Source organism: Ceratotherium simum, chromosome 8, assembly GCF_057802395.1.
Source record: "Ceratotherium simum simum isolate JZ-2026a chromosome 8, ASM5780239v1, whole genome shotgun sequence".
Classification (NCBI taxonomy): Eukaryota; Metazoa; Chordata; class Mammalia; order Perissodactyla; family Rhinocerotidae; genus Ceratotherium; species Ceratotherium simum.
In genome coordinates this window covers 1,555,183-1,580,165 of record NC_141907.1, presented here as the reverse complement: position 1 = coordinate 1,580,165, position 24,983 = coordinate 1,555,183, and the positions used below count along the sequence as shown (strand labels likewise).

At 39.2% G+C, this 24,983-nt stretch overlaps 1 protein-coding gene across 1 annotated transcript in view; it reads left to right on the top strand.

Annotated features, from left to right (window-relative positions):
* The window catches only part of POLN (DNA polymerase nu), a 188,540-nt gene that overhangs the window by 52,213 nt on the left and 111,344 nt on the right, over window positions 1-24,983 (top strand). Inside the window, 5 exon segments of the mRNA XM_014788829.2 lie at window positions 4,038-4,121; window positions 4,435-4,530; window positions 18,112-18,168; window positions 19,133-19,186; window positions 19,890-19,955. Of these exon segments, the coding sequence (XP_014644315.2) occupies window positions 4,038-4,121; window positions 4,435-4,530; window positions 18,112-18,168; window positions 19,133-19,186; window positions 19,890-19,955 (357 nt within the window).

Genomic DNA, 24,983 nt, shown 5'->3' with positions numbered 1-24,983 from the left:
TTGCAACAATGGGGGCAGTACAACAAGAATGGCTCTTTGTCTGCACCTCTGTGATCAGAAGCAGCCATCAGAGCACAGACCCCTGATATTTGGAGGACAGGGTCCTCTTTGCCCACCTTGGTTCCCGCAAGCTGTGTGCAAGCTGCTCCAGGAACACGCGCACAGCTTCCCACTGCATGGTTGGGGGAAGGGATGGGTAGCTGCTACTATGCTAAGAGCTGAAATTGAAAAATTAACCACTTTTATTGTCCAAGACTTCCCCTGGAAGTTGCAAGCCTTCAATAGACTCCAGAGTTCTAAAATAGTTACATCAGACAGATTCTGCCAGTGCAGTTGTTGTCTGGGTGGGGAGACAGATTCTCACCTCACAGGTGCTTTCTACTCCCCCATCTTGCCAGAATCTCCTTGGTACAATTCTTGCTGTTGATATATTTTTGCATATGTATACACCCATTTAACCTCCACCCAGATCAAGATATAGAATATTTCCAGCACCCGGAAATCTCTTTCTTGTCCCCTCCCGGTCTATACCCCCAGAGATAGCTGTTGATCTGATTCTGTCCCCAGCGATTTTGAGCTTCATGTAAATGGAGCCACACAGTGTGGGCTCTTTGGTTCTGGCTCTTTTTGCTCACATTCTGTCTGTGGGATTCACCAATTTGGTTGAGTGTAACAGAAGTGCATTCTAATAAAAATTGCTATGTAGCACCCCTTGTAAGAATGTGCCATAATTTTTTTACACCCTCTTCCATTGATGGGCACTGTGAATATTTATGTGCATAACCTGTGGTGGATGTGAATGCTCCTTTCTCTTGGTTTTATATCCAGAAGTGGAATTGCTGGGTCACGAGGTGTGCATACATTACACATTACTACACATTGTAGTAGGTACTTCCAAATAACTCTTCAAATTGGTTGTAACATTTTCTGGTCCCATTTGCTACATCCTTACCCACATGGTACTGTCAGTCTTTTCACTTTAGCCACTCTGGTAAGTCTGTAGTTTTATCTTGTGGATTTAATTTGTATTTCTCTGATGAGTATAATATTGAGCACCTTTCATATGTGTGATGGTATTTTGGATATACTCTTTTGTGATTCAGTTTTTCAAAGACTTCTCCCATTTTAAAATTTAGGTTAACTAACTTCTTTATTGATTTGTAGGAGTTCTTTATATCTTCTGTATGTCAATCCTTTATAATATATATTGAAAATATACTTTCTCCCAGTCCAGGGTTTGGCAAACAACGGTCTGTGGGCCAAATCTATTCTGTGGCCTATTTTTGTATGGCCTGCAAGTAGAGAATGGTTGTTACAATTTTTTAAAAACAAATAAACAAAAATAGAGAAGAATATGTAACAGAGACCATATGTGGCCCATAGAGCCTAGAATATTTACTATCTGGCCCAGTTTGTATTTTCGCTTGTCTTTTCACTCTCTTAATAGTAGTGTCTTTTGTTGAACAGAATCTCTTCATTTTAATGAAGTCCAGTGAACGAACCATTTTTTAAATGTTTAAGAATTTTTTTGTGCTAAGAACTCTTTTTCTGCCCTCTAGTAAAGATATTCCCCTGTGTTTTCTTCTATAAACTGTATTGTTTTAAGCCTGTCATCCATTTCAAGTTAATTTTTCTATGTGGTATGAAGTACAGTTAATATTTTTTCCTCAAATGGATTTCCATTTATTTCAGCATCATTTATTAAAAGTGCCATTGTTTCCCCACTGAATTACAGTAGTGTCTTTGTCATAAATCAGGTCACTGTATATGTGTAGATATTTTTCTGGACTCTACTCTGTTTCATTCGTTTATTTGACTAGCCTTATGCTAATACTTCGCTGGCTTAGTTATGGTAGCTTTATAGAATGTCTTGATATCCTATAGTATAAATTCTCCATCTTTGTTCTTCTTCCATATAGTATTAGCTATTCTAGGTTCTTTTCATTTCCATGTAAAATTGTGTGATATACTTAAAAAAGAAACCTTACTGGGATTTTGATTGTATTTTCAATGACAAAGGACTCATATGTAGACTCTATAGAGAATTCCTATCTATAAGAAAAAGCCAGTTAACACAATTTTTAAATGAGCTAAATATTTGAAATAAATCTAATGAAAGATGTGCAAACCTCTACCCATGATGCCACAAGGCCAGCACAATCAACCTAGCTGAGCCCTACCTAAATTGCCAATCATGCCAAAATGTGAAGAAACAAAACAGTGGTTGTTTGGGTGTGGTTTGTTATGAGGCAGTAGGTAACTGATGCAACCTGGCCCCGGCTTCCTCTCATGAATGGAGCACTTTCAGTCCCTGTTTCACAGCATGACCGGAGCTCCAGGGTGGCTGCTGGCCCCAACGCCCAGCTGGACTTTGGCCTCAGCTCTGCCGCTGCTTTGTAGTTCTCATCTATTTCTGCTCCAAAGAGATGTTTATGTTTTGTGGGTTTTTTCTCAAACTGTCTTTTTGTTTTTGTCTGTTTATACTTGTCCATTGCTGCTGTGTGCTTAAACACAAGGAATGCATTAATGCATGAATTAATTGTACCATTTTAACTGGAAGCTCATGTTCTCTCTTAATTCTTTGAGATCAAACAATTTGTTACTAAATTTTTTGTTTCCTAAGGTATGACTTATCCTGAAGGGATCCATTATCTGTCTTTTAATGCTTTGTTCTTTTGTTTTTCTCTTTATCATTTGTTTCTTTGACTACAGAGTTTTGGCATACTTTAAGTGAGGAAATTGTTTCTAGGGGTTTTTTTTTTGCCTAGATACTATTTTTTTGTATTATACTTGTCCCACTCCTAATTTCTCTGGACCCTATTTGTAAACTTCTTTCAGAATTTCAGCCTAAAAGTGGTTCTCGTCTGATAAAGAGTAGAATGCAGATGATATTTCACCAGAGTTGGTTGGTTTAAACTCTGATCTCTCTTTTCTTTTATAATTTTTTTTAAGTACTGGCCTTCTTTTACTTTTCTTCTCTGACCAAAATTGGGGGTGGGGTGGGGAGGGTGGGAAGAGGTTTATTAGTTCAGCATGTCCTAGTGCTCTGCTCAGCACTGTTTTTATCAGCTGTTTCATAAGGTATGTTTTATTTTTTTCACCTGGACCATCTATGCCCTTGTGAAAGGAAAAAGAGAAACTTTAACTACATAGGGGTCAGGAAGGCCTGGAGGGGGCGCCCTTACACCCTATCATACGTGGTCAGTTACTCCAAATAGGAAGAGAAGTATGCTTGCATCTCAGACAGGAAGGTGTTTACTATTTTACTGCTGATCAGGAGGAAGGAAGATTTCTCTCCCCACCTGGCAACAGCCCAGCTAATGAGAAACCGTTGCCACTCTGAACTGTTACGTTCCCCCAGTGGACTTTCATTTAGAACAGCCCCTTCCTACTCCACCTTTTCTCCATAAAAGCATCTCCTCTCCTTTGTTCTCCAGGTTTGCTTGTGGTTTGCCATAGCTTGCACATCTGGAACTGCAACTCTTTTGGCTATTCCCGTATAAACGTGTTTGCTGCTTTTCTTTTTAAGTTGACACTCACCACCTCTCATCCTGGGCTGTGTCCCAGTTTGGGTTGGTGTAGTTGTTCAGAATGTTGTCACTTGTTTCTCCTGTAGCTGCTCTCTCTGGAGGGAAGGCTCTCACATGGTCGTCACTATGGTCACCATGCAGTTTGGTCCTGACTCTTCTGCCTTGGAATACTTTAGATGTTTGGAAGTTTATGGTTTGATGCTGGGTCCTTTTTCTAGTCGTAATATTGCTGGAGAATTCATTCTTTCCTTCCTTCATTTCGGTGTATTATTTACTATCTTTGCTTCTTTCAGCTTGCTTCCTTAGGTTTGGAGGATAGTGATTCTATGAGCCTGAGTATTTCACCAGGAGTCAAAATATGTATTTTTTTAATGTCTATTTTGGTAAATTGTAGATTATTTTTTATTCTTATAAGAGCTTTTGTTGGAAATTGTTTGATGAACAAATTAAATAATCTTAAATTGTGAAAACTATTAATGAGATAAATTGTGTTTATCACATTCACAGTCTCGTCTCAAGGAATTGGAGCAAGAAGCCCATTTTGTTGCAGGAGAACAGTTTCTTATAACAAGTAATAATCAGCTTCGAGAGGTAAAGCTAAATTTTGTTCTTTTATAAAATATTCTTCTTATTCAGGAGTTAAAGGGAGATTTATTCTAAATTTATAAATATTATTTTTTGTTGATTATCTGAAAACTATTTAAGTTGTCGATGTTCTCTCACATTAAGATTCATTACTGCAAAGCCTTTAAATCCAAGAAAAGTACTAAATCAGAATTTAAGCATTTTGTAATGTGTAATTGTGTATGTCTTCTGTGGCTGGTTGCTTTAACTCTGTTATAGTGATGTTCAATTTCTCTCAAATCTAAGACTCTCTCATCACACATAATTGCTTTTGTTGAAGATCCTCTTTGGCAAGCTAAAGCTGCATCTGCTGAGTCCAAGGGAGACTCTTCCCAAAACGGGGCTGCAGGGACACCTATCCACGTCAGAAGCCATGGTAAGGTTTGAAAATCATCCTCTTTTTTTGAAATGATAATGTAACTGCACCACATCTGAGTCAGCTCTCAGACTGGCCTGGTTTCCAGCAGTGGGACATGCCTTCAGCGACCGCCATGGAGCAGTTCAATTTGATCATTTCCTCCTTATGGCAGAAGAGGTGCTCCCACCCCAAGGTTGCCCTCCTCCTTATGAACCAAGGAGAAAGAGACAGACAGTATAGTTTTCCAGAAGCAATCAATTGGCTTGATTTCCTGCAAAGGACAATTTGGTGGAATTTTGTTCTGAAATCCAGATTCTTGACAATCCAGTCATAACCTCTTTGTTTCATGCCCCTGCAAGAGACTGAAAATGGGAAAGGTTGTCAGCCTTCTCCTTTGCCCAAATTTGTTTTAGAAAATTGTAGCTGCTCTTCTCTTGAGAAGAATACATTTTTCTGTGTGTGTGAGAAAGATTAGCTCTGAGCTAACATCTGTTGCCAATCCTCCTCGTTTTTTCTTTGCTGAGGAAGATTAGCCCTGAGCTAACATCTGTGCCCATGTTGCTCTATTTTTTTTTTTACACATGTGGGATGCCGCCACGCATGGCTTGATGAGTGGTGCATAGGTCCACGCCTAGGATTCAAACCTGCAAACCCCAGCCCACCAAAGCAGAGTGCACGAACTTAACCACTATGCCACCAGGCCAGCCCCCGAGGAATACATTTTTTAAAAGACAGGGAGCAGGGGCTGGCCCAGTGGCACAAGCGGTTAAGTGTGCGTGCTCTGCTTCTGCGGCCCAAGGGTTCGCAGGTTAGGATCCCGGGTGCGCACCGATGCACCGCTTGTCAAGCCATGGTGTGGCAGTATCCCATATAAAGTAGAGCAAGATGGGCACAGATATTAGCCCAGGGCCAATCTTACTCAGCAAAAAGAGGAGGATTGGCATCAGATGTTAGCTCAGGGCTGATCTTCCTCACAAATAAATAAATAAATAAAAAAGCCAGGGAGTAGCGAGATTCTACTTTATTAGAGTTGCAGAGTATAAATAGATATTTAGAAGCCAATAAGTAATATTACTGAAAGCATGCAGAGTGCAGGTGAGTAATAAGTGGATTCATGTTATTATGGTGAGAACCAGGCTAAAATTTGTACGTTCTGTTCCTGTTCAGCATTTGATTTTGCAACAGAGGAAAATTTCCTTCTAGACTCCTTCTCTATGCATATTGCCCCTCTAGCACTACACTTTCTGCTTGTCTCAGCCCTCGAGGAGCCCCTCGCTTATTGACTGTCCCCACACCTGGCCCTCAGGAGGCTCAGATGGCAGTTATCTAGTGAATCACGGGCTCCTGTGGAGTGAAGTTCCACTGAAGGGACTTGAATCCACCTTCTTCCCAAGTCTTCCCTATCTTAGTAAGTGGCCTGTCCTCCTGTGTCCTTGGGAGCCAGCAGTGGGTGGAGCAAGGGCAGTGGGGTCAGCCACCATGCCTACCTGCACAGCTTGGGCCATGTTACTTGACTGCTCTGTGCCTCAGTTTCCTGATCTGTAAAAGAATGATAAAAAATAGTACTTTCCCTACTGGAATCTTGTGAGGATTCAACATGTGTGTGTGTGTGTTTGTGTGTGGAGAGAGAGAGAGTGTGTGTGTGTGTGTGTGTGTGTGTGTGTGTGTGTAAAACAGTATTTAGGACCATGCCTGACATATGAGCTCTCAAAAACCAATAAGAATTGGCTATTATTATTAGCTACTTCATCCAGAAACCTACAAGATTTTCTTTCAGACTCACCCCACAGCAAGTCTTAGGATCTCTACCTCCAAAAATATGTCTTGAGTTTGTCTGCTTCCCTCCATCACTGTCACCCATTAGTCTTCTCCCACTTAGATTCCTTAAAGCCTCCTAAGCAGTCTCTCTGCTTCTACTCTTAACCCTTGCTGGTTATTCATCACATCCAGGCAGAAGGATCTTTTAAAACATGAGAAAAGTCATGTTACTACCCTGACCTAAACTTCCAATGGCTTCCTATGACACTCAGAATAAAACCCAAGCTCTGGAGTGTGTCCTCCCTGGCCCGTGGGTCTGCCCTGCCCCTTCTCTGGCCTCATGTCACTTCTCTCCTCCTTACTCCCTGCACCCCACTGAGCACACTGTCTACCCCATGAGTTTCTGCACAGGCTCTTTCCTCTGTCTGGAGACTCTTCCCACAGATTTTGCATGGCTGGCTTCTGATTGTCAGCTTAAGTATTGCTTTCAGAAAGACTTCCTCTGGTCACACAGATGACAGCAAGGCCCCCGGTCACTACCTATTTCTTCACCTTGATTTGTTTTCTCCATACAACTCACCATTACCTAAAGTTATCTCACTTGTTTGCTTATTCCACTAGGATGTAGGTTACACAGATCTAAGACCTCATCTGACTTGTTCACTGCATCCACAGAACCAAATGGCCTAGAGCTAGCACGTGGCGGGGCTGAACTAAATGTCTCTTGTTTGTTCACGGAGTACTGGGACAGCAGGAAGCAGGACCCATCTTGCTGGAGAGACTCCAGCATGGATTTCAGCACCCGTATGACAGATGTGGGCAGTATGTCCTAAAGTTCCAGCAATGGCAGTACCTGGGAAAACTGCACCTGAGCTGGGGGTCTTGGGCTGATTTATTCTGTGTCCTGGCACCAGCTGGCAGTGTTGCCCTTCGCTTTGTTGGCTCCTTCGTGCTTGCAGACAACCAACAACATAAGAAAGGGAATGTAATCTCTTTTGGTGTTGATGTGCTTTCTTGTAGACAGAATTAAGACAGTGACCTTAATTTTTTTCACAAAGACATGGTCGACATAAATCATATTAGCCTTATTCTCTTATTTAGCTAAACAAGTCATACTATTTTGTGCACTTAAAAAAGATTAACTTTTATTAGGCAACACATGTGCATGGTTCTAAATTCAAAATTAAGACTCCTTCTCTCTACTTCCCTTCACCTTCCCTGTTCTCCTCCCCGTGGGGAGGGATTTAGACTTTAGGTAAAACAAGTGGCCTGGAATGGTTCAAAAGGGCATGGCTGTGATCTTAGATATGGTTTTATTAGACTTTATTTTTCAGAGTAGTTTTAGGTTCATAGCAAAATTGAACAGAAGGTACAGAGAAGTCTCATATATCCCCTATCCCCCCCCCCCCCACACAGCCTCCCTCACTATCAACATCCCCCACAAAAGTTGTACATTTGTTACAGTCAGTGAACCTGCATGACACATCATCACCCAAAGTCCATAGTTTACATTAGGCTTCACCCTTGGTGTTGTACATTCTCTGAGTTCTAACAAATGTGTAATGACATGTATCCACCATTATAGTATCGTACAGAGTAGTTTCACTCCCTAAAAATTCTCTGTGTTTTGCCTATTCATCCCTCCCTACCCCCAAGACCTGGTACCCATTGATCTTTTTACTGTCTCCGTAGTTTTGCCTTTTCCAGAATGCCATATAGTTGGAATCATACAGCATGTAGCCTTTTCAGATTTGAGTCTTTCACCTAGCAGTAATGCATTTAAGGTTCCTCCATGTCTTTTTGTGGCTTGATAGCTCACTTATTTTTAGTACTGAACAATATTCCATTATCTGGATAGTCCACAGTTTATTAATCCATATATCGACTGAGGGACACCTCATTGCTTCCAAGTTTTGGCAATTATGAATGAACCTGCTATAAAAATCTGTGTGCAGGTTTTTTTGTAGACATAAGTTTTCAGTTCCCTTGGGTAAATACCAAAGAGCATGATTGCTGGATCGTATGCCAAGAGAATGTTTAGTTTTGTAAGAAACCACCAAACTGTCTTCCAATGTGACTGTACCATTTTGCATTTCCAACAGCAATGAATAAAAGTTCCTGGTGCTCTACATCCTCATCAGCATGTGGTGTCAGTGTTTGGATTCTGGCCATTCTAACAAGTGTTAGCTTTGTTTTAAAAAGACCACTCCTGTAGCTGGTTGGAGAATGGAGAAGTCTCATTAATAGGCTGTCACTGTAATGTGGGGGCTGATGTGTCAGTAGTCCAAGTGATAACAGTGAAGATGGAGCAAAGCAGACATATTTTCAGAACATTTTTATAACAGAAAGGAACTTCTGTGACTGTGAGTTCATGTGAGTGTGAACAGAAGTCAGGAAAGCAGGGTAATTCTTGGTTTTCTTAGTTGTGCACCTGAGAGATGGCTACTTCTCAGGGAAAACGGAGAGGAATGGTGTATTGGGGGGGGGAGGTCAAGCTTTCAATCTTGGACATGTTAGGACAGAAGTGTTCACAAGACATTGAGACAGATGTCACACAAGCAGTTGGGTCTGTGAGAAGTCTTGTGCTAGAGATACACACTTGGAAGTGGTCAGCTAATTTTTATTAAAGTCACCCCGGGATGGTGGTCCTCTACCCTGGCAGGAGCTTTGGAAAAATACCTATGCCCAAGCTCATGACTGATCCACAGAACCAGAGCCTGATTCTAATAAGCAGCCAACATTGATAACTACAGAACTGAACTCTGAGAAACTGACACTTAGAAGTCAGAGAGGAGGCGCCAACGAGAGACTATGGAGTGGCCACAGAAAGAAAGGAGATGAGAAGAATGTAGTGTCAGGAGCCAACACAGGGACTGTTTGATAAAGCTTGTGGAATGGCAGGCAGGTATGGCACTGTGCCTCTAATCATTAACCAACACTGGTAGAGCTTTATCCAAAGTTTTATGAAATCAAACACTCAATTCTTTTCAAGTATTCTCAGACGGCTTGAGTCAAGATATACAGGGAGACTGTGGTTAGAAAGTTATTTTGTGAGTACGGTATCAGGATGCGGAGAGCTAGTTGATCTTAAGCAGTTTCTTGGCTAGGTATTTTCATGCACTTTCATCCCCTTAGGGATAGCTTTACTAAGAAAACTGCAATTCTGGATTATACTGAGGCAGTATTCCTCCCCCTGGGCAGTGCCTGCTCCAAGAACACCAATGCTGGCTTTCCTGTTTATGTTTTCATGGCTGGCCAAGACTCTTGTATTCTCATTCTTTATTCAAATAGAGAGTGATACAATTCTGTGGTTTATACTATTACATTACAATTATATCAGTCCTCCCTTAATTTGAGTTATAGATTCAAAACAATTCTAATTAAAACCCTAGCAGGAGTTTTTTGTAGAAATTTGCAAGCTGATTCCCAAATTTATATGGAAATGCAAAAAAGTAAGAAGAGCCAGTACAATCTTGGGAAGCGCTATTGGAGGACTTAGTCTATTGGATATCAAGAGTAATCGTAAAGCATAGGGATTACTAGGAATTAGTTAAGCAGTACAATATAGTGTCAATTCAAGGATAAACAAATAGGCCAGTGGACCCAGGATAGAGAATCCACAAACAGACCTCCATATGTGTGTATAAAGTGCATGATCTCTGAGAGGAGTGGCACTGCAAAGCAGTGAGTAAGGAGGCCTTGTAACATAAATGATAAGGGGCCAGTGCATCTTGACCTCTATTTTACACCATACACAAAAATAAATTCCAGAGGAGTGACGTCAGCATCATGGCGGAGCAAGTTGTTCCCTTTGTCTCTCCCCTCTAAGTTACAACTAAATGGACATTCATTAACCAACAGAGGATCCCCTGCACGGTAAAACAGGACATCTGAGAGATCCACATAGCCATACATCTGAAGGTGGGTGGACTGGATCCCTGGGAGGCAGTGGAACTTCGTGAGTGCCCCCCTCCCCCTTTCCGGTGGCAGTGAGCCAGGTCTTGGATCTTCACACAGCAGCTGGTCTGACTGTAAGAGGAGGTTGGGGCAGCCCAGCCCAGGCGAACACTTTCAGAGTTGTAGCCCTGCCTGCAGAGTGCCCTCTGTGCCACGGTGGTCCCACTGGTGGGAACGCTCCTCACCAAGTGGCGGTGGCTCAGCCCCTGCGAAGGCACCTGCACACTGAGAGCAGTGCGGGTGAGAAGTCGCCCCACCCGCTCAGAAGGTGCCCCACCCATGGAGCACAGCAGCCCATGGGACCCACTGAGTGGCGGCTCAACCCTCATGAAGGCAAGCCCTCCCACCTAATGCAGCAGCTCAGCTGGTCCCATGCTGAGCACAGTGGCCCTGCCTGCTTGATCCACCTGCCCAGTGCAGAGGCCCTGCCCATATGAGTGCAACCTGTAGAGTAGCTGTGGCCAGCCCATGCAAACACAGAGCAGCCCTACCCACACAAGTTCTAGCAGATGAGGTAGGATCAGAAAACAGCTCCTGCTCCTCCCCAGTGGTGGCAGGTGGAATCTGCCTGATACTACCACAAATATGCTGGCAAAGGATCAATTCATCAAAAACTATAAAGAACTACAGTAACACTTCAGAGCAGAAGAAAATGACAAGTCTCCAGAAACCAATCCTGAAGTCACAGAAATTTACAATCTAAATGACAGACAATTCAACATAGTTGTCATAAATAAACTCAGTGAGTTACAAGAAAACTCAGAAAGACAGTTCAGTGAACTCAGGAATAAAATTAATGAGCAGAAAGAATACTTCACCAAAGAGATTGAAACTCTAAAAAAAAAACCAAACAAATTCTGGATAGGAAGAACACAATGAGATAAAAAATAATCTAGAATCCTTAAAAAATAGAGCTGACGTTATGGAGGAAAGAATTAGTGACTTAGAAGATAGAAATATAGACATGCTTCAGGTAGAGGAGGAGAGAGAACTAAGATTTTTGGAAAATGAAGAAGTTCTTTGAGAAATATCCAACTCAATTAGGAAATGCAATACAAAGATTATAGGTATTCCAGATGGAGAAGTGAGGGAGAAAGGAGCAGAGAGTTTGTTCAAAGAAATAATAACTGAGAACTACCCAAACTTGGGGAAGGAACTGAACTCACAAGTACATGAAGTCAATAGAACTTACATCAATGCAAAAAGACCTTCTCCAAGGCATATAATATTAAAACTGGGAAAAGTCAATGACGAAGAAAAAATATTAAGGGCAGCAAGGCAGAAGAAAATAACCTACAGAGGAACCCCTATCAGGCTTTCAGCGGATTTTTTGTCAGAAACTTTACAGGCTAGGAAAGAATGTAATGATATATTCAAAATACTGAAAGACAAAAACTTTCAGCCAAGATTACTCTATCCAGCGAAACTATCCTTCAGATATGATGGAGAAATTAAAGCTTTCCCAGGTAAACAAAAGCTGAGGGAGTTCATTGCCACTAGACCTCCCCTTCAAGAAATGATGAAGGAAGCCCTCTTATCTGTAACAAAAAGGCAAAGGTTTACAAAGCTTTAAGCAAGGGGATAAATAAACAAAATCAGAAAATTGCAGTTCTCTATCAGAACAGGTTAGCAAAAACTTAATTATAAGGTAAAAGATAAAGGGAAGGAAAGCATCCAAAATAATTCTAGGCCCTTCAATTTAGTCACAAACTCACAAGACAAAAAAATAATAATAATTTGTGACAATAATAACTCAGAAGGGGAAGAGGAAAGGGATGGAACCTGCTTAGGCTAATGGAGGTAAAAGGCTATCAGAAAATGGACTGTCTCATCTATGAGATCTCTTATACAAACCTCATGGTAACTACTAGACAGAAAATCAAAGCAGAGCCACAAATCATAAATAAAGAGAAACCATGAAGAAAACCACCAAACTGAAATGGCAGTCAGAAATACAAGAGAAAAGAAACAATAAAAATATAGAACACCTGGAAAACAAGAGATAAAATGGCAGTATTAAGCCCTCATATATCAATAATCACTCTAGATGTAAATGGATTAAATTCTCCAATCACAAGACACAGAGTGGCTGGATGGATTAAAAAACAAGATGCAACAATATGCTGCCTCCAGGAAACACATCTCAGCTCTAAAGACAAACATAGGCTCAGAGTGAAGGGTTGAAAGTTGATACTCTGAGCAAATGGCAGCGAAAGAAAGCAGGTGTTGCCATACTTATATCAGACAAAGCAGACTTCAAGATAAAAAAGACAATGAGAGACAAAGAGGGGCAGTATATAATGATAAAAGAGACATTCCACCAAGACGAAATAACACTTATGACTATATATGCACCTAACACGGGAGCACCAAAGTGTATAAAGCAACTACTAACAGACCTAAAGGGAGAAAGTAACAGCAACACAATAATGGTAGGGGACCTCAGCACCCCACCTACATCAATGGATAGGTCATCCAGACAGAAAGTCAACAAGGAAACAGTGGCCTTAAATGAAACACTAGGCCTGATGGACTTAATAGATATATAGAAACCATCCAAAACCAGCAGAATACACATTCTTCTCAAGTGCACATGGAACATTCTCAGAGATAGACCATATATTGGGAAACAGGGCAAGCTTCAATAAATTGAAGGAGATTGAAATCATATCAAGCATCTTTTCCAACCACAATGCTATGAAACTAGAAATCAACTATAAGCAAAAAGCTGGGAAAGGCACAAATATGTGGAAATGAAACACCATGCTACTTAACAACCACTGGATCAATGAAGAAATCAAAGGGGAAATTAACAAATACCTGGAGACAAAAGAAAATGAAAACACAACATACCTTCTCTTATGGGATGCAGCAAAAGTGGTGCTAAGAGGGAAATTTATAGCAATGAAGGTCTGCCTCAATAAATAAGAAAAATCTCAAATAAATAATCTTAAACTATACCTAGAACTAGAAAAAGAACAAACAAAGCCCAAGGTCAGCAGAGGGAGGGAAATAATAAAAATTAGAGGAGAAATAAATGAAATAGAGACTAAAAAAACAATAGAAGGATCAATGAAACTAAGAGCTGCTTCTTTGAGAAGATAAAATTGACAAACCCTTAACCAGACTCACTAAGAAAAGAAGAGAACAGGCACAAATAAATAAAATTAGAAATGAAAGAGGAGAAATCACAACAGATACCACAGAAATACAAAGGATTATAAGAGAATACTGTGAAAAACTATATGCCAACTAATTGGATAACCTAGAAGAAATGGATAAATTCTTAGACTCATACAACCTCCCAAAACTGAATCAAGAAGAAACAGAGAATCTGAGTAGACCAATCACAAGTAAAGAGATGGAAACAGCAATCAAAACCCTCCCAAAAGGGCCGGCCCTATGGCTTAGCGGTTAAACGCGCGCGCTTCGCTACTGGTGGCCCAGGTTCGGATCCCGGGCGCGCACCGAGGCACTGCTTGTCTGGCCATGCTGAGGCCGCATCCCACATACAGCAACTAGAAGGATGTGCAACTATGACATACAACTATCTACTGGGGCTTTGGGGATAAGAAAAAAAAAAAGGAAGAGGATTGGCAATAGATGTTAGCTCAGAGCTGGTCTTCTTCAGCAAAAAGAGGAGGATTAGCATGGATGTTAGCTCAGGGCTGATCTTCCTCACAAATAAATAAATAAATAAATAAATGAAAAGATTAAAAAAAAAAAAAAGCCTCCCAAAAAACAAAAGTCCAGCATCAGAAGGCTTCTCTGGAGAATTCTACCAAACATTCAAAGAAGAGTTAATACCTATCCTTCTCAAACTATCCCGAAAAACTGAAGAAGACGAAACATATCCTAACTCATTCTATGAGGCCAGCATTACCCTGATACCAAAGCCAGACAAAGACAATACGAAGAAGGAAAGTTACAGGCCGATATCGCTGATGAACATAGATGCAAAAATCCCCAACAACATATTGGCAAACCAAATACAGCAGTACATTAAAAAGATCATACACCATGATCAAGTGGGATTTGTACTAGGAATCCAGGGATAGTTCAACACCCACAAATCAATCAATGTGATACACCACATTAACAAAATTAGGAATAAAAAATCACATGATCATCTCAATAGAGGCAAAGAAAGCATTTGAAAGATCCAACATCCATTTATGATAAAAACCTTAAATAACATGGGCATAGAAGGAAAGTATCTCAACATAATAAAGGCCGTATATGACAAACTGACAGCCATCATCATACTTAATGGTGAAAAACTAAAAGCCATCCCTCTGAGAACAGGAACAAGACAAGGGTGCCCACTCGCTACTCTATTCAACATAGTACTGGAGATTTTGGCCAGAGCAATTAGGCAAGATAAAGAAATAAAAGGTATCCACATCGGAAAGGAAGAAGTAAAACTCATTGTTTGCGGATGACATGATTCTTTATGTAGAAAACCCCAAAGAATCCACCAGAAAACTATTAGACACAATCAACATCTACAGCAAAGTTGCAGGGTACAAAATCAACCTACAAAAATCAGTTGCATTTCTATAACGAACTAGCAAAAAGAGAAGTCAAGAATACAATCCCATTTACATTCGCAACAAAAAGAATAAAATTCTAGGAATGAATTTAACCAAGGAGGTGAAAAACCTGTATACTGAAAACTATAACACATTATTGAAAGAAGTCAAAGAAGACATAAAGAAATGGAAAGATATTTGACACTCATGGATTGGAAGAATAAACATAGTTAAAATGTCCATGTTACCTAAAGCAGTTTACAGATTAAATGCAATCCCAATCAGAATTCCAATGACATTCTTCATGGAAATAGAACAAAGAATCCTAAAATTTATATTGAACAACAAAAGACTCCGTATAGCCAAAGCAATCCTGAGAAAAAACAACAAAGCTGGAGACATCACAATCCCCAACTTCAAAATGTACTACAAAGCTATAGTAATCAAAGCAGCATGGTACTGGCACAAAAACAGACACACAGATCAATGGAATAGAATCAAAAGCCCAGAAATAAAACCACACATCTATGGATAGCTAGTCTTCGACAAAGTTGCCAAGAACATACAATGGAGAAAGGAAAGTCTCTTCAATAAATGATGTTGGGAAAACTGGACAGCCACATTCAAATGAATGAAAGTAGACCATTATCTTATACCATACACAAAAATTAGCTCAAAATGGATTAAAGACTTGAAGGTAAGACCTGAAACCATAAAACTCCTAGAAGAAAATATAGGCAATACACTCTTTGACATCAGTCTTAGCAGCATCTTTTCAAATACCATATCTACTCAGGCAAGGGAAACAAAAGAAAAAATAACCAAATGGGACTACGTCAGACTAAAAAGCTTCTGCAAGGCAAAGGAAACCATCAACAAAACAAAAAGACAACCCACCAACTGGGAGAGAATATTTGCAAATCATATATCTGACAAGGGATTAACTTCCAAAATATATAAGCAACTGATACAACTCAACAACAAAGAAACAACCTGATCAAAAAATGGGCAGAGGATATGAACAGACATTTTTCGAAAGAAGATATACAGATGGCCAACAGGCACAGGAAAAGATGTTCAACATCACTAATTATTAGGGAAATGCAAATCAACACTACAATGAGATATCACCTTACACCTGTTAGAATGGCTATAATTACCAAGACAAAAAATAACAAATGTTAGAGAGGATGTGGAGAAAAGGTAACCCTCATTCACTGCTGGTGGGAATGCAAACTGGTGCAGCCACTATGGAAAATAGTATGGAGATTTCTCAAAAAATTAAAAATAGAAATACCATACGATCCAGCTATCCCTCTACTGGGTGTTTATCCAAAGAACATGAAATCAACAATACCAAGAGATTTATGCACTCCTATGTTTATTGCAGCATTATTCACAATAGCCAAGATGTGGAAGCAACCCAAGTGCCCATCAACTGATGAATGGGTAAAGAAGATGTGGTATACATACCACATATATATACAATGGAATACTACTCAACCATAAAAAAGACAAAGTTGTCCCATTTGCAACAACATGGGTGGACCTTGAGGGTATTAAGTGAAATAAAACAGACAGAGAAAGACAAATACCATATGATTTCATTCATGTGTGGAAGATAAACAAACACAGGGATAGAGAGAACAGATTAGTGGTTACCAGAGAGGAAGAGGGTGAAGGGGTGGTGAAAGGGGTAAAAGGGCACATATGTATGGTGACAGATAAAAACTAGACTATGGGTGGTGAGCATGATGTAGTCTACACAGAAACTGATGTATAATAATGTACACCTGAAATTACATGTTATAAACCCAAATAAATAAATAAATTCCAAGTGAATTGTATATCTAAATATAAAAAGTAAAACAATAAAGATTGTAGAAAATAGCATCAGAGAATATCTTCAAGACCTTGAGGTTGGTAAACATTCTTAAACAGGACACAAAATGCCTCAACCATAAAGGAAAAGATTGATAAATTGGATAACAGTAAAATTAAGAATCTCTGTTTATGAAAAGACACCATTAAACAAGTAAAAAAGTAAGCCACAGAGGGATGGAAGGTATTTCCAGTAAACATAACTAACTAAAGAAAACCCTGTCCAGAATAATGAATTCCTACAAATCAAGAAGAAAAAGACATGCAGACCAATTTTTTAAATGGGCAGTAGACACGAACAGGGGTTTAATGAAAGAAGATATACAATTAGTCAATAAATATATGAATACTGTCTGACTTTATTAGTCATTGGGGGAATACACTTATCACTTTACATTTACCAGAATGGCTAAAATTAAACCTAGGATAACATGCACTGGCAGAGATGTGGAGCAACTGCAACTTGCGTGTGTTGCTGATGGGGGTATAAACTGGTGTGTTTACTTTGAAGAACTGGCTGTTATTATCTCTGCTACAGTTGACCCAGAAATTTCACTCCTCTTTATGTATGTATTCAACAGAACTGTGGACAAATGTTAACCAAAATCTACATACCAGGTTGTTCACAGCTGCACTATTCATAATAGCCCTAAAGTGGAAACAACACACATACCCATCAAGGGTGGAATGGATAAATAATTGTCCTATATTCAAACAATAGAATACAGCAGTACAAGTAAATGAAATATTGCTTCATACAACAACGTGGATGAGCCTAAAAACCATAATGTTGAACAAAAAACCCACAGACAAAGAATACCTATCCTATCTCATTGATACGAAGTTCAAAAACTAGGACAAGTGGCCTTGATGATAGAGGTCAGAGTGGTGGTTACCTCTGGAGGGGGGGCAGGGACCTGCTGGGGAACCCGGAATGTTCCATCTGGGCGGCAGTACCCAATTGTGTTCCCTTTGTGATAATTTAACAAACCGTGTTCTTATGATCTTCTACTGTTGTATATGTATGTTATATTTTGACTTTTTAAAATCAATTTAAAAACCCATAATCATATTCCAGTGTTCCCTCCCTAACATTATGCCCAGATAACTGTGATTCAGATATCGGGTGTTCCTAAACTATTGAGTTACACCTGTAGGCATTTTCTTAGTTTATTCTCCTACGTGGTATTTTACATGCCCTGGATTTAGATTTCACTAATTTAAATCTCAAGAGGAATCTTATTTCCAAGCTCGTGTGAAGTGCCTTTAGCTTCCATGTGGACAACAATGATTTTGTAAGGGATTAAGATTAAGACACTTGATAAATTGAGTTTATTGTGAATCTTCATTTTGGAAAATATGCTAGGTATAGACCATTTATTATTAGGACTTTCTCCAGCTGAAAATAGTGTTTGAAATGTTAAAATTAAATGAAGGAATTATATTGGTGATATTTATTCTCATTTTTTAGTTAAATGCTCTACAAGACCTTCATCCATTACCCAAGATAATTTTGGAATACAGGCAGGTAAGTTAATTTTTTTTTTCTGTAAGAAAGTTGGTGAGGAAGGAGAATCATATGTTACCATCTCTCTTCATAGAAGTCCATAATCACTGAAGTAGCCCTGACAGTGTTCTAAAGGGAATTTAGTTTGTTCAAGTTGGCCTTGTAGTAGCACTGCTTGCTTGTACCCTGACATCATTTTACTCAAGTCTGCAGTCAGCCCTGCTCGGCATTGTGAGTCAAAGGGCTCATAAATGGAAGCGGACTAATGAAAATATGGAAGAAAATATTTGGTGTGTCGTTATTGTGAGACTTCAATGTGAGTTAGACCTGCATCAGTACCAAGTTTAGAAGCCTCTCACAAGAGCCTCCTCCCTTTCCCCATTTCTAGGCCTGGCGAAATTACTCTGCAGCAGTGTTTTATCATCTCACATTAACGTTTACTGATTTATTGACATGCCTGCCTTCCTCTTCTAGCTCCTCATGTTTTCTCTGTTCATATACCTGACATTTGTTCTCTGTTGGTCGTGAACCACATTTACACGTTTTGCCATTGCTCACACCATTGGTCTGTTATTTACTGACCCTATGGCCTGCTGTCTTTGTCGGGGCTTGACAGCTGTTAGAGAGCCTAATGGTAGCAAATGGCCCTTTCTCCTTGAAGTAATGAAAGGATTGAAAGAGAACTGAAAGGGGCACCAGAGAGAACACTGGATGATGGGTATTTGGGAACTCTCCATTTATCTTTGCTACTTTTTGTGTAAAAAGTATTATTACAGAATAAAAAATTTATTTAAATGGGAGTAGGGTGACATCTTTCTCTGTAGATTATTGTTATTTAATTCTGGGTACCACATAAGGCCATTTCAGGCCCTCCTGGAGTCATCTGAGGTGACATCAGTGGCACATGCCCAGCACTCTCTGAAACAGATGCTTTTTCCTATTTAAACACTTAAAGAAAATGATGATTTTTCTCTTTGTAATCTAGGTTCACAAGATCAAGTCAACCTTTGTAGATGGATTACTCGCTTGCATGAAAAAGGTAACTGAACCAAAAAAAGATATTGTGACTAGGAATATGGTTTATACATGAGTTTAGATACATGTAGAATTTCTTTAAATTTTAGGCAGTGATGAAAAATTCTGATATTCTTGAGATTATGAACCATGATTTTGTTATTATTCAGGTCTCTTTATAGCATAAGTTGACATTATCCCTTAAAACCTTATATCTGTGTGGAAGCTCTGTGGCTGACCATGTGCTTTCACATCTATTATTGCATCTCTTCTCTCTAGTCATTTGAGGGTGATGTTGTTTTAGTTCACACATGGAGAGCCTGCAGTCAGAGATGTTCTGTGACTTGTCTGAGTCCACACAGCAAATGACAGCCCCTGTCTGGGATGCACAGCCCCACCTTGAGTGCATGCGGAGCCCCCCCATGACGCATTGGCCCCCTTCTCCCCATGCACAAGATTTTTAAGTGACATAAAGACCCACATGTCCTATTGCAGTTTCTGCGTGGGTTAGGGGAAAATCTCCTTCACCCACCCTGATCACACGTCAGGAGTTTCCTAACACCCAGGGACATTTTGGGGTTTGGGAGTTTAGGGCCAGTGGCTTGTGGACATCTGGAGGAGAGCAGTGAGTTTTGTGTGGTGTTGGCGAAGAGACTGAAGGGCCCAGCACGTTCTTGACCTCACATGACATTGTCAGAGCTTAAACTGATTCTTTTTAACTGATTAAGGGCTCCATCTCCTCTACCTGGAATCAGACTGGAACTGTGACTGGAAGACTCTCAGCCAAGCACCCTGTAAGTTAGCTCTCCTGTTAAATGCCGGTTTCCGGGCCTTGGAGTTGAAGTTTTGCCTACGTGTGTGTTTGCCTGTGCACTTTCTGTGTCTAAGAGAGGACCCCATACTGATGGATTGTGTTTTTTTCCCTTTATTCATTCAGCTAATACTTATTTAGCACATACTATGTTTTGGGAACACAGTAAAGGAACAAGACATGGTCCCTTCCCTCATGAGGTAATGAGGGCTTCTTCCCCATCCAGAGAGTCACACACACTGGTGCTGAGGGCAAAAGGGACACCCGCTTCCCACTCCCCTGTCTTTGTTTTCAGATTTGTACTGGACAGTTGGCTTCTGATTTCCAGAAATATGTTTAAGTATCTGATGCTCTGATGACCACCTCCATTTTTGGGTTGTTGTTCAAGAAAAAAGCTGTAAACGCCCTTGAGTTTATGATGCAGCTTTAAATACATGTAAAGCAATTGACTTTTAAAATGGCTATATGTTTTTGAATTAAAGATGACTCATTGCTAATTTCTCATTATAGAACAGCTCCTTAAGTACAGAAAAGAAATGTAAAAATACTAATAAAAGTCACTGATTATTCCACCATGCAGAATTAACTGGGGTTAACATCTTGGTTAACATTAATTTGGTTAACATCAGACTTTTTGCTAAGCACATGTATTTATAAAATACTGTTTGTCTACAAAAATAACACATTTCTACACATTGTTTTATGTTATGCTTTTTAATTTAATTTAAGATGTCTTGATATACATCAATAAATATTGATCTGAATCTATTTTTAGGTTTAAATATGCACTATATAATACATATACATATGAATCTTATGTTCATGGTAAAGAAATTCAAGTAGTGTAAAAGCTTATAGAACAAAAAAATGTAAGTCCTCTTTCCCTTCCCTTCATAATACATCTGTCTATTCCATGGGTCCCCTCTGTTAATAGTCTGGACTGCATCCTGCCAGGCGTTCATCTGGCCCTGTACTGGTATGGTATACCTAGTGCACCCAGGCAGAAGAGGGGGTGACTGTGTGAGGAGGAGAAAGAGGGGCTGAGACTGGGTGGCCTTGCACAGGGATGTGCAGGAGCTGTTGCCTTTTGGTGCAGGACCCACTTGAGGACTCGAGGCTCTCGAATCTCAGGCTCTCTCTGGCTTCACACCCACTCTAGGGAAGTCTTATTTTGGACATCCCACTTTAGAGAGCTCTTCTGTGGTCTTTATCCAGCTGACTAATACTAATACTAGTATTATTAGTACTAGTATTAATAATATCTCATCTGAAAGCAGGTGCTGCTGTTATACTGTCCTTCAGTTCTTTTCTCCACCTACTCTGCCCACTGCACACTTTCTCTTAGTTGATACTGCCTCTCATGGAGGAGTTATTTAGGAATTATAATGTGAAAACTCACTTTTTATGGAGGTCCTTTCTTTTGTCTGTATGGAGTTATAAGTTCCCATTTTCTATTACATTTCCAGATTAATCTCTTGCTATGCTTTATTCTCTTCCAGAAATTTCTAACGTCTCTGGTTTGTGGGTAGCATTCCTCCCAGGTTTTCAGTGATGCTCTAGTTTTACTTATTTATTTTTCTATTATTTCAATTGAACTTTTGGAAAGAGGAGATGTGAACATAAAGTGTACGCTCAGCCACCACCTTTAAGTGGAAGCCTACATCATGATTTTATTAGCTGCATTATACTCCACTTAATAGCTGTTCCTATTGATGGTCATTTAGAGTGTTTTCAGTTTTAATTATTTTATACAGAGATACCATAAACATACTTGTACATATATTTTTGGTTTGTTTTTCTGATGATTTCCGCAGCATAAATTGCCAGAGATGGAATTTCCGAGTCAAAGTATATGTGTATTTTTAAGGCTTTACATTGCTAAATTGTCCTCCAGAAAAAAAAATTATTTTACATTCTCACCAAACAATATGTGAAATGCTTGGTCCTCTACATCCTTACCAATACAAGGAGTTTTCATTTTGGTTACTATTTCCTGACTTGTTTTTTAAATTTCCATTCCTCTAAAAATTAAGTTAGTGAGATTGACTGTATAAAATAATTATTCTTCTATGAACTGTCTGTTCATGTCATTTGCCCATTTCTCTGAAGGATGTATATTTTTTTCCTATAGATATAGAAAAGCCCTTTATATGATAAAGATTAACCCTTTGTAAAATGTTGAATTATTTTTCTCATCTTTCAATGTTTTAAATATATATTCTGTTTGCCATACTTAAAATGGCTTTTTTATTATACAAATAATATATGATAGTTGTAAAGAATTCAAACAATAGATAAAAATATAAATAACAAAGTAAAAGTCACCTGAAACTCCACAGCCCTGCTATAATCATCATTAACATTTTGATGACCATCGTCTAACTTATCTCTTTTTTTAATTGCAGTAACATTGGTTTATATAATTTATCTCTTTATGCACACACAAACACACACACACACACTTACATGAATGGGATTGCATCATATATGTTGTTTTTATTGTAGACACTCTGTCACCACACCCATATCTCAGCCCCCACCCTTAATCCCAGTGCCCATGTAAGCAGCCTAGTGTGTACATTCATATATTCCTCTGTATTATACAGACCCATACCTATCTACACATATACACAAGGAGACATGTAATAGCTTTGTCATTATCTATTTTTCAGAATTAGATTTTTATTTTTCTGCCTCTTGCTTTTCTCTCTCAGCAACAGCTCGTGGAATCCCTGAAGGTCATTTGACAGAGTCCCATTTCAATCTTGTCATTGCATGTTCTGCTTGCTCTAGACGTTCCTCTGCTGGTGCATGTGCTTCATGTCCAGTTCTTTCTCTCTAAAAGCAAAGCTGCAATAAGCATCATGCACATATGTCCTGGTGTATTGGTACTTGTATTTTTGTCTGATAGTTTATCAGGTATGGAATTACTGGATCAAAGAATATTGCATTTTTACTTTTAATAGCTGTTATTAGATTGCCTTCCAAAATGGTTTCAGCTTTTGACATTGCCATGAGCAGTGTCTGTACTGAAGTGGCGTTTTAGAAAGGCTTTCCTCAGCTCCAGGATTATTTAAATATTCACCTCTGTTTTCATGTAAAACTTTTCTGCTTTCATTTTTGTCACGTGTAAAACTTGAATTCAGCTGTACAATTTAACCAGATACTATGTGGGTTACATGATGGTGCCATAAAATGGCTAGAGCTTGAATTACATTTTTTTCGTTTCAAGCATACAAAATACACTTGATTAATATTTTTAAAAATCAGATTATAACTGTTTTTCAACATTTCTAGAAAGTTAGTTTCTTACACACACACCCTCCCAAGAGAAAGTTATTGCTATAATGCGTTTACTGAAGCTCATTACCATCTACCTTTGTGTTCTGTTTCATGGTTATTTCTGATATTAGGAAAATGTAAAAAGTTTTTGTTTTTTGATTCACCTGCTTCTTTCCCATATTTTGACATTTTAATGAAGCATTAACAGGTTATGATTTACTTAAGAACTGTGAGACAATAATTGATTCAATTGATTCAACTCATGTCTCAGTAATATATATACAAAATAAATATGTTAGGGCATTTTTATAATAGCTGTTTTAAAGTCTTTATTAGATAATGCCAACATCTATATCATCTTGTCATTGGTGTCTTTTGATTGTTTTTTCCCATGTGATTTGAGATTTTCCTGCTTTTTCATGTGTCTAGTAATTTTGGATTGTATCCTGGACATTTTGAATATTGTGTTTTGAGAGTCTGCATCTTGTATAGAAATCCTGTTAAAATGTTGATATTTTTGTTTTAGTAGGCAATCAACCTGGTTAGGTTCAGGCTGCAAGTTGTGTCCTGCCTTCCATGAGCTGTGGTTCCAATGTATGCTCAGTTTTCAAAGCCTTTGCTGTGCTATTCAGGTATTCTCAAATGATGGCCACCCAGTGGTCAGTCTGGAATTGAGTCATAGTCTGTTAGTTCAGTTCTCAAAGTCTTTGGTATGCCCCTTAGGATGATATCTACACATGTGCAACTGGGAGCTGAGCCCAGTGGTTTATAAACAACTCTACAGTATCGTTTTCCCAGTCTCCTCCCTCTTTGTGGTCTCCCTAGTTAATTTCTGGTTCTTTGGTGTTCTCTTTTTTTGGTCTTCTAGCCAGAAACCTCAAGCCTTAGTAATCCTATTCTGCCGCATATTTCATGCCACTGCCCCATGTCCAGAGGACCAAGAGGAAGAAATGATAAATTTACTACCTGTTGGGTAGTACTTCAAATTTTGGTCTGCTTCTCCAGTCTGCCTGCTGCTATTAATTTATCAAAATCTTCAAATTGCTGCCCTATGCATTCTGTCCGGTTTTTACAGCTGCGTTCAGTGGAGTATGCTTACAGTATCTTACCAAGAATAGGAACCTCAACTCCATTCTTTAACAGCTTCATTGAGGTATAAGTGACATACAATAAACTTCATATATCACAAACAATTTGATAGGTTTTGACTTGTGTATTTGACTGTGAAACCATCACCACAATCAAGATAGTGAACATATCCATCACCCCCAAAAACATCCTTGTGCCCCTTTGTAATCTCTCCCTTCCCCACCCCCACCTTCACCCATGTCTTCAGGCAACCACTGCCTTGCTTTTTGTCACTATAGATTAGTTTGCATTTTCTGGAAACTTATATAAATGGAATCCCACAGTAAGTACTCTTTTTTGTCTGATTCTTTCAGTCAGCATTGTTATTTTGAAATTCATCCACGTTCTTCTGTTTCAACAGTTCATTCATTTTTATTGCTGGTTAGTATTCCATTGAGTCTGTGTATACAATTTGTTTATAAATTCACTTGTTGATCAATATTTGGGTTGTTTGCAGTTCTGGGATATTCTCCAGTGTGGGTTATTACTGTGCACATTCATGCACAGTCCTGATGGGGACATATACCTTGTTTTCTCTTGGGTAAATACCAAGGAGTGGAACAGCTGGGTCATATGGTAGGTATATGTTTCACTTTTTAAG